Below are 9,976 nucleotides of genomic sequence, written 5' to 3' on the forward strand. Positions count from 1 at the left end.
CTCTCTCTCTCTCTCTCTCTCTCCTTTCTCTCTCTTTCTCCTTTCTCTCTCTCTAAATCTGAGAGAGAGAGAGAGAAAGGAGAGGGAGAGAGAGAGGAGAGAGAGAGAGAGAAAGGAGAAGAAGAAGAAGAAGAAGAAAGTTTTAAGCCTTAAAGATAAAATAACGTTGGTGCAATCATTGTTCAAACGGAAAGTAGCCAAAATTGACTTCCTGGAATTAGATTTCAAACGTTCGAATGCTCGATTCAAATCCGCCGCGTGGAAGTTTCATGGTTGGTGCGTGGGAGCAGCGACGCGCGAGGCGATTGGCTGAGAAGTTTACGGTGCCCCTCTCCGCGGGCAGTCGGCGTGGTTGCGATAGGAGTGATTCGGTTCGTTCCACGAATCGAGTTCCCGTCATCGCTCGTCGTCACTCCACGACCATCTGCGACGGCGACCGAGTCTTGAACGTCGTGCTACTCCGCGTACCCCGCTCGTGCCTGCTGGGCGGCCTGCTGTTTTCGCGTACGGCGTGCCAGGACTGCCAGATTCTATGTGTTGACATCCCGCGCAAGAAGAGACGCGAGAGTGGATCCGGCGCGCCTGAATCACCCATCTCCCCAGTTCGTGTAAGTGAACAGCGACGCGATTGCAGGCGACCACGATGTCCGCGATATTCGATATCGAGCTGCAGGATGCAGGATTGCCGCACAGGGACGAGTCGGAGGACGACGACATCATCGAGATCGACGCGGTAATTAAGGCCCTTTCCCGCCCTCCTTTATCTCCCGAACGGGAATGGGAATCCCGATACCTCCGCCCGCGACAGCGGCACGTGTACCGTGTCAACCGTCATTCTAACAGACCGTATCTGTTTTCCTTTTCGCAGGAGGAATGCGTCACGCTGAACGAGCATGAGATCGTAAGGTGAGTAGGACCTGATAGGGCCTTTGCGTGTTCCGGTCGTGCCACGCACGTCCGCCCGCTTGGTATTTCAATTCTTGATCAGCCAATTTCGGGATATCAACTTTAAAATATCGGAATAACTCTGGATCTCCATTATTTAAATGTACTAGTGAATTTCATGTTAATTTACGTTATGTGATAAATCAGGATAAATGGCGTTTTTTCGAAGACGCTTCTGTAGAGACCTGAAAATCGAGATGTCCTACAAAATGTAGGACGGTTGGTTACCCTATCTTGTCACCCTTCTCGTCAACGCTTAGAAATTATTAAATTCTTTTTGTTTATCGCTTCCAGCTCGTCTGACGTGGTGGAGACGGTGGCGATCTCGGAGCATAATGTTAATCACACGCATGAGAAGGTCGGACCGCAGGACTTCGAATTGTGCAAAGTTATTGGAAAAGGCGGCTATGGCAAGGTGTTTCAAGTGCGCAAAATAACGGGAAACGACACTGGCACGATCTTCGCTATGAAGGTATCGAAATCCTTGTAACACAATTATTGCGTAAATTTGTTAAGTAATTTTTTTATGTTAATGTGTCATGTTTTGCCAAATGAGCAGTGTGTGAAAAATACTTTCGATGAAGAATGATTACAGTAATCCAAGAATGTTATCTCACTATTTACGTACTAACGTGCACAAATTATGCTATGCTTTGCATTTCATTGTTTATGATTGCGTTTTCTATAATAAACAATATGCTACTTTAATTATATTTCAAATTTTTATAAATATATATCAAGTATAGATATCAAAATTTAGCCTGGTCCATATTATTTGGTCTTCCTTTATTATTTGATTTGCATTTCATCTTTTTCTTGATCAATAAATATTTTGTGATAAAAAAATTACACTAGTTTTGTCAACAAGCAATCTACATGAGTTTATTTTAATTATCTTGTTATTTGCTAATAATTTTACTTCAATTATTGTGAACTGAAAGTAATTAGTTTTTGCAGTTTTATCTCTAGAATGGTAATTATAAATTCTTTAATCAGTATCTATTTTTATATTATCCTCTGCTGACAAATGTTTTTATTTGTAACACTCTTTTCTTCAATCATTCAACATATTCTTTTGTCTTGTTCGAAACAGGTATTGCGCAAGGCTTTGATTGTAAGAAATCAAAAAGATACAGCTCACACTAGAGCTGAAAGAAACATCTTGGAATCCATAAAGGTTAGTTATATTTGTATACGCTAAAAAATTTGCAGTAATTCGAATTCAATAAATGGTTAATATATATACGTATATAATCTTAATAGTACGTATAAAAAAGATACTTATAATTCCCAATTTTTTAACATGTTTCAATAAAAACTAACGCTTTATTTTCTTCTATCTATACCATATTTTGAACAAGATATGTGATCAATTCATTTATTTATGCTTGCATCTGGCAGCATCCTTTTATCGTAGATCTCAAGTATGCCTTCCAAACTGGTCATAAATTATATTTGATATTGGAATATATGTGCGGTGGTGAATTGTTCCATCATTTAAATGATGAAGGAATTTTCATGGAAGATACTGCGCGGTGAGTGAGAATCATGAAAATATCTTCAATTATATTTTTCAAAGCATTTTATATCATGTTATTTGTTTTGCAGTTTTTATTTATGCGAAATTACATTAGCTCTACAACATCTTCACTTGCAAGGAATTATATACAGGTATTATATTTTTCTTTATAAGTTCTCTACATCAAGAATTAAAATATAATTTAAGGCTTCAATTTAATTGATATATATTAAACGTTTTGTTTGTATGCGGCATTTAGTTTATGACGCTTGTAATGAATTATTTCAGAGATTTGAAACCAGAAAATATTTTATTGGATGCAGATGGGCATATTAAGTTAACTGATTTTGGATTATGTAAAGAGCATATACAAGAAGGTGCTCTTACGCATACATTTTGCGGAACTATCGAATATATGTAAATATCATAGAATATATATTGCTAAGAAATTTTATAATTATAATTTGTACTGATTGTTGTACTATTTTATTAAAGGGCACCTGAGATTTTAACGAGAAGTGGACACGGGAAAGCAGTAGATTGGTGGAGTCTAGGAAGTTTGACGTATGACATGCTTACAGGAGCAGTATGTATTGTCATTACATATGAACTGTATCGTACTGTTTGTAATACGTCATATGAGCTCAAAAAATGCGTATATTAATAGGAAGAGTCCTTCAATTCTTCAATCTGTTAAATGCATATATTAATTTATATTACTATTTGCTAAATTTTTAGCCACCATTTAGCTCAAATAGCAGGAAGAGAACTATCGACAGAATTCTACGTGGCAAATTATCTCTCCCAGCATATTTAACTGCCGATGCTAAAGATCTTATTCGAAAATTATTGAAGGTTAGTGTTCATAAATTAATCTTACCGATAATATTCTTAAAAGCGATGTTATTTTGAGAAAAATTTATTATAACAAAAGTAATTTTCTGTATAGAGACAAGTTGCGCAAAGATTGGGATCAGCTCAGTCGGATGGTGAAGAAGTAAAGGCACACAAATTCTTCAAACATATCAATTGGAGCGACGTTATATCTCGACAGTTAAAACCTCCTTTTAGACCAAAATTGTCTAGCAAAGAAGATGTATCACAGTTTGATAAGAAATTTACTACTTCAGCACCAATAGACTCTCCAGTAGATTACACTTTGAGCGAGTCAGCTGATGGGCTATTTCAGGTGAGTTTAGTTTCTTAATTTGTATGTCTAGGGACATAAACATTTTATAACAAAAAATGTCTACAAGTGATTTTGCCAAAGTCTTATGAGAAAGTTATGTATACTTCTCTATATATATATACATATACTCATTTTAACTTATACTGTCTTATTTTATGGCTTTAAGATTGTAAAGCGAAATAGTATATGTATACAGAGAGAAAGTATATTTTTCTCGTAGGACTTGACAAAATCGCTATACATATATGTGTCTAATACTCGTTTTCACCAAAGTGGATTAACTCAAATTTTGATTCAACTTACTCTTTATCTTTCTCTAATTCTTAGAAGTAGAAAAATATTTAAAGTTAATAAATTAATTGAAACAGGCAAGTGTGTTAATAAGTCATGATGTGTCTGATAACATTTCTTAATAATATAACTTTCTTCAGGGATTTACATATGTAGCTCCAAGTATAATGGAAGATTTATTTCTTCAACAATCCTATTTAAGTACCATGTCATCACCACGAGTCATAAAAGCTAGAAGTCCTCGCAAAGCAACTCGCGGTTTTTCACCTCGGACAACGCATCTTCATTTTCACAATACCCATTTACCAAATCACACGTAAGAATAAAAAAGTTACAAATTCTGTTTTTAAATTAATTCTTTTATAGTGATGATTTTATGTTATAAAATTATCGAGTTAAAAAGAGGATGACGATAATTTTCTAGGTACAATGTAGTTGGTCACAACAACGTGGAAGATGCAGAGATGATTGAAATAGGCTAACCATTACTATTAGACTAGTAGATAGCATTTTTGCCCAACTGCTGGATATTCATGATCCTCAGGGAGGGGTTTTATAATTTAGAGGGAATAGTTAGGGAATGGATACAGTATCCATATTATTACATTGGATATCCAGCAGTTACATTTAGCAAATCTTTTTTATATCTATATATTGTGCATAAAAATATCAATTAATAGATTATGATTTAACAGCGACGTGGCAGGTATTTGGTAGCACATACAGTAGCATTTTTTAATATCGATAGATTAAATATAATCCATAAGAAAGTACATTTCTCAACTAGTTATTATAGATTGCTTCAATTAGCTACAGATTTATTGAAAAATATATTTTTTACATTGAGGGATTATTCATGTATCAATTTTTATAAAATTTCTATCAGTTTTAAAATCTTCAATCTGAATTTTTATTGAGATGCAGCAATCGTGTTATTCTTTATTTATATGACAAGAGCATAATTTGTACTGTGGTGTAGCTAAAGATAAGCTTTGAAAATTTTGGAAATATCCAAATTAAATACTTGAATCTTGAGGAACTTGTTCTATATTATATAATAGAAGCTAAACACAGGATTTCTCTTGATAATATTTTTACATCTGAAGATTTATACATACGTCTCTAATAATATAAGCTTATTTTATATCTGGGAAATCTATCAATATTTACTGATTATCATTAATTACTTTCTTAATAAGAAAAGTTTCGAGAAATGCTACCACAACCGCTCCGCTGCTTAAAGTTCGTTCCATATATACCGTATATACCGTATATATTGTTAGGAGAAAATATTTTCAGCAGTAATAACGTTTCCATGGCAATAATGTAAGAAATAGTTTGCCTAAGTAAAATGATTGTAGGGATGGAGTATATAACACTACAATGGAATTGCATTTACACAATGAAAGTTCCTATATATTGCAAATTCGATTACAATATAGTTTATATTGTCCGGAATGAAAGAACATTTTGTTAAATAATCACGTGTATCAGTATTTTAGAATGAGAATAACCATTGTTATTCAGTAACTTGAAAGCGGAAGGCATGAAATATTACAATTGCAAATGCGGACTTATATCCTGAATGTATTTTTAACTCCAGGTCACAGGTTGTTCTTATTGTAAGGTATTGATGTTAGATCTATTGAAAGAGATGAATGCCTACGTAGTTGAGTTTATATTTAAATGAATATTTTTTGGATGGCTTTGTTTTTTAACTGATACATTGTATCCTTTACTATACGTTCATGTTATCAAAACGATAAATGCAACTCTTTGAGGTACAAATCTAATGTCTTCTTGCGAAAGATATTGTTTACGTTATATATATTGAATCAATGAAAAGTCAAAATAGTACAAGATGAGAACAAGTTACCATGGTAACAATGTTACTGCAAAACATGGACTTTCCATCCGAATGAGTATTCTATACTTGTTCCTTACGTTACATGCATTAATGTATCATTTATGTAAATACATATAGATAATATTGATTTTACTTACAGAACGCAGTAGGAAAAAATAGACATAAGCAAGAGTGATTGTAAATCACTCACGAAAGCTCCAAACTACCCAAGTGTTCAGTAGGCCATGCTAGCAAGCAAATATCTTTTAATTATTTATAACAGATAACCGGATAGTCGAAATGTAATATTGCTCGACACTCTTTCTCTCAGATATTTTTTGTCCATACATGGAAACGTTCTCTTGCAAGCAAGTTGCATTTCGACTACATAAATAAGTACGTATATATCTTATAAAATCACGTTATATACTCACAGCTGTATTTAAGAGAAATGTGTATTCAGAGACAATGAGAATTTCTAATCGGTTTTTCAGTACGTATCTGAACACATGTATTTTCGACTTTAAAGCAGGAATGTGCCTACAGAGTTGTCAAGACGCTGTTCGAAGATATATATTACTCGACGACATACTGAAATTTATAAGAGAGATACCAATTATGTGTCCTGAATTACCCACTGTCAGATTTTGATAGATACCAAAACTGCTGTATAAACTATATAACTGTTACCTAAGATTCGCTTTAAATTAAAGCATGCCAGAATTATGCGGAAACGCTACTTGACATCACTGCCTCACACAACGCACGCGTTGTTACTTCCGCGGGATTCCATGTTATGAGTCTTGTTTATGAAATCAGGGCATTTTTGCAAGTGAGAGACCGAGAGTGCGTCTCGCGAGCACGAGAGAGTTTTAGTAGATTAATTCTCCAAATTAAATCGACGCGCTCTCAAGGAAACATTGGTGCTGATGCGGTTTATTTTGATTTTTACTTTTAGGAGGAATTAGCTGTTTTTATTATTGTTTTAATGATTGTTTAAATAATTAGACAAATGTTTTATATATACCGCGTCATGCGATGGTCTCGTGCTCATTTCTAATATGTTAGTTAAGTTCAATCTTAATCAAATTATATTGTAGTTATAAGATTTTTTTGGCAATAAGTATAACTTCCGTCTTACCGTCAGTTCTCACGCAAGAGTGCCAGGAATCTGTGCACTTCGGATATCATTGTCGGATGTTCGCATGCGCGCGAACAAAAAGATATTCGAATAGTATACAACGAGAACTGACATATCTGCCGTTCGTTAAGCGAATCGATTTGACGATTCGATTCTAGTTCTATTTTGATAAGACAAAAATTAAATAATCAGCGATTTAGTTTATAATTTTCTAGCATATAAAAAACCATACATATTTATTTGTATAACACGAAATGCATTAGACATTTAAGGGATGGAAAATATCATCGAACGATATGTAACGAAGTCTAGCCATTAGACGGAAAAGTGATAAATGATTTATGCTTCCATTTAAGATTAGGGTTACCTTATCACTGCTTTATGATTTGTAAGCCTCTATAAATCGTATCCATAAATAAATAAGCAACGATTTCCGAGGATGTGTGTATGTGCGAGCATAAATGTGCGTGTGTGCGACGTGTGGGTGTGTGACATGTCTTTGTCATGTGTATCATTTTACTTATTTCAGTGTTATGTACAATAAATTGGGTATAAAACTATCACTTCGCTCTGATTTAACATTATCATGGCTGAATTTTATTTTCTCGCTGCTAGGCTAAAACTCACTCCAGGTGATCTCCAGGTGATCGCTATTCTCTAGACTACTCTAGAGATTAGAGAGGAAATCTTTTGCAACTTACAATTTCCAGAATTTTTAATTTTACGGACCATTGTTATATTTACCATTGACGCACAATGCAATTCTTAGATTCTTAGTACACAGAAATAAATTTTAAAAAGTAAAGGGAGAAGAAAGATATTTGTTAGACCCAATCTATTAATTACTTCCTAAATATTTTCATTATTATAAATTATAACATTTGTTATATAATACTACAAATTAAAAAGTATTCTTTGTTTTTTTTTTTGTATATACATACCAATTAATATTAATTAGTGTCATTCATATATTTACATACGTTATTACCACATATCTCGTTTATCCACATATAAGCTTATTAAAAAGCTTAGTAAAGTAAAAAAAAAAGATGCATATAAATTAATTGTGTGTAAATTGAGATAAGTATGAAAAGAGATACAATAAAAATAAAACAACCCGGATTTCTGTATTCTTAAAAAGAAAAAAAATAAATCAAAAGATTGTACAAAAAAGGGCTGTAAGGAGTTAGCGCGGTAATTAAAGCGCAATGCAATTTCTTCAAAGTTAATTACAATTTAAATTGAGATAAATGCATGGGTCATGCGGATCTGCGGCGAATTTACATACGCGGATAAATGACCGATATAAACGGCGCGCTCCTTCAGCCGCGCCGTTCTGATCCGGGCGCGATAAAACTTTTATTTATTTTTTTTCTTTTTTTTTTTTCCTTTCCGTCGGTGATCCGCGTCGGCAGGTGTACGGAGGCGGTGCGTGGCCGCGTACTACGCAAATCGCGTATTAAGTAACATTAGGTGTGTGCACGCCGTGTATATTTCCAGTCATCGGCGTGACAGCATCGGTACCGCGTTGTAGCTCTCGCGTCCGGTTCTCTTCCGGAAATCTCTTGGAATAACAATTCTCGGTGATTTCAACGCGCGAGAGGAAACTCCGAAAAGGTACTAATAGCGCCCGTTATCCAGCACGAGGTGAATCATCGTGGTAATAATTGAGAAACGATATCTATAGCTTCAACGAGTGACGCGATACGACTGCATTCGGATGATCGATTGGCTGGATCGAGCGAGGCGTAGACGACGAGCGCCGTCGATCGCGTTTAGAAATCGAGTCGCGCCGGGAGTGACGTGATCGTGAACGTTTCATGATAGGTATTCAGCATTTTATGATTGTTTTAAATATTTCTAATGAGTTCCGATCAAAGTGCTACGAAAAATTCGGCAATACGCGGCGGCAAAGGGCATCGTTTTGAAGTAAGCGCGACTCAGGCCCGGTTTCATCAATGTAAGATTAACTTCATTCTCGGTTTAATTTACTGTTTATAGAATATTTGTGTTTCTAATGTCCGTTTCTACTAATGTAGATCAATTTTAATATCGGTTCAACATTTCATTTTTTTTTTTTTCTCTTATTTAGGAATAGAAAAAGATGAAGAGTTAAATTAGTTGAACCGAAATTATAATTAAACTACATTGGTAAAAATGGTCGTTAAAAATAGAAAAAGATAAAGAGTAAATCAAACTAAGATTAAAGTTAATTTTATATCGATGGAATCGGACATCAGAAATTTATCGAGAGTTTTTTGTTCATCAACGATTGAAATTCTCGTCGGAAGACGATTAAAAAGGAGAAACTCGCGATTGTTTGTCGAGTTGCGTGAAATGTAATAAATATACTGTGAAGATAATCCTGACACGGCACTAACATCGATTTTCATTGAATGTTTGATAATAAATAAACAGCGAGAATGGTGCGAGCAACTCGTGCGGATGGAGCGCTGACGAAGGTGAGGCCTTCAGCCATTATTATGTTAATTTTATAGTGAGTAGACTCTCAACTTTGAATACTTTTCAAACCTGTTGATGCGTTTTTTTTGTTTTTAATATCAGTGTATTATTGACAGCGAGATTAGGGATTTCCCCGAATTCATCATATTTTTATAATCATTGTTCCTGCTCGAATGCGAAACGAGATGAATAGAACTTCGATGCCAGACATGTGAATAAACAATGGATCCATTCAGGGGAATGTAGTTCGCGACGAATAAAAATTATGAAAGCGACAAATTATGACATCACATGGTAAACATTTGCAAAACATAGTTATCATATTTTCGTAATCATCTTTATTTCTGAAGATGAGATTTTTGTAATTTTTATTAATGCCTTAATTCGTTATCATTTTCACTAAAGAGGAAAATTTAATAAAATTAATACTTTATGTTGTGTTATTCTTATTAAATGACTGTTGTAAAAGTGCAAAGAATATAAAAAAGCAATTGAAATATATTTTTTTCTTAATTTATATTACGTTTGATATATAATATTTACAATCGTAAATAATATGTTATTTATATGTAACGTTTTCTT

At 34.2% G+C, this 9,976-nt stretch overlaps 2 protein-coding genes across 6 annotated transcripts in view; both read left to right on the plus strand.

The window, feature by feature from the left end:
• Positions 1–362: 362 nt before the first annotated feature.
• LOC108757052 (ribosomal protein S6 kinase beta-1-like) lies at positions 363–7,115 on the plus strand. 2 transcript variants are annotated; one of them, XM_018501341.1, is made up of 12 exons: positions 363–733; positions 869–906; positions 1,240–1,417; positions 2,039–2,122; positions 2,347–2,480; positions 2,554–2,616; positions 2,753–2,881; positions 2,960–3,050; positions 3,203–3,319; positions 3,414–3,653; positions 4,085–4,260; positions 5,951–7,115. In XM_018501341.1, the coding sequence occupies exons 1-12, from the start codon at positions 644–646 to the stop codon at positions 5,958–5,960; spliced, it is 1,350 nt and encodes a 449-aa protein (XP_018356843.1). In that variant the 5' UTR covers positions 363–643; the 3' UTR covers positions 5,961–7,115. The 2 variants fall into 2 exon arrangements, with proteins under 2 accessions (XP_018356843.1, XP_018356842.1); XM_018501340.1 differs by lacking the exon at positions 5,951–7,115 and adding an exon at positions 4,369–4,705.
• Positions 7,116–8,436: 1,321 nt separating this feature from the next.
• The window catches only part of LOC108757062, an 11,910-nt gene continuing 10,370 nt past the window's right edge, over positions 8,437–9,976 (plus strand). Inside the window, exons 1-2 of one of the 4 annotated variants that reach the window (XM_018501362.1) lie at positions 8,437–8,891; positions 9,350–9,393. In XM_018501362.1, the coding sequence (XP_018356864.1) occupies positions 8,795–8,891; positions 9,350–9,393 (141 nt within the window). In that variant the 5' untranslated portion in view covers positions 8,437–8,794. Of the gene's footprint in view, positions 8,892–9,171; positions 9,394–9,976 lie in introns of all 4 variants that reach the window. The other 3 variants (XM_018501363.1, XM_018501364.1, XM_018501365.1) reach the window with 3 other exon arrangements.

The sequence above is a fragment of the Trachymyrmex septentrionalis genome, unplaced genomic scaffold, assembly GCF_001594115.1.
Source record: "Trachymyrmex septentrionalis isolate Tsep2-gDNA-1 unplaced genomic scaffold, Tsep1.0 scaffold131, whole genome shotgun sequence".
NCBI classification, from domain to species: domain Eukaryota; kingdom Metazoa; phylum Arthropoda; class Insecta; order Hymenoptera; family Formicidae; genus Trachymyrmex; species Trachymyrmex septentrionalis.

Excerpts from the sequence above, each read along its gene's own strand:
- LOC108757052 (XM_018501340.1), top strand. The coding sequence starts at position 644 with ATGTCCGCGATATTCGATATCGAGCTGCAGGATGCAGGATTGCCGCAC. Across the intron at positions 3,320-3,413 it reads TTATTCGAAAATTATTGAAG|AGACAAGTTGCGCAAAGATT; the intron begins GTTAGTGTTCAT and ends TTTTCTGTATAG. Across the intron at positions 3,654-4,084 it reads CAGCTGATGGGCTATTTCAG|GGATTTACATATGTAGCTCC; the intron begins GTGAGTTTAGTT and ends AACTTTCTTCAG.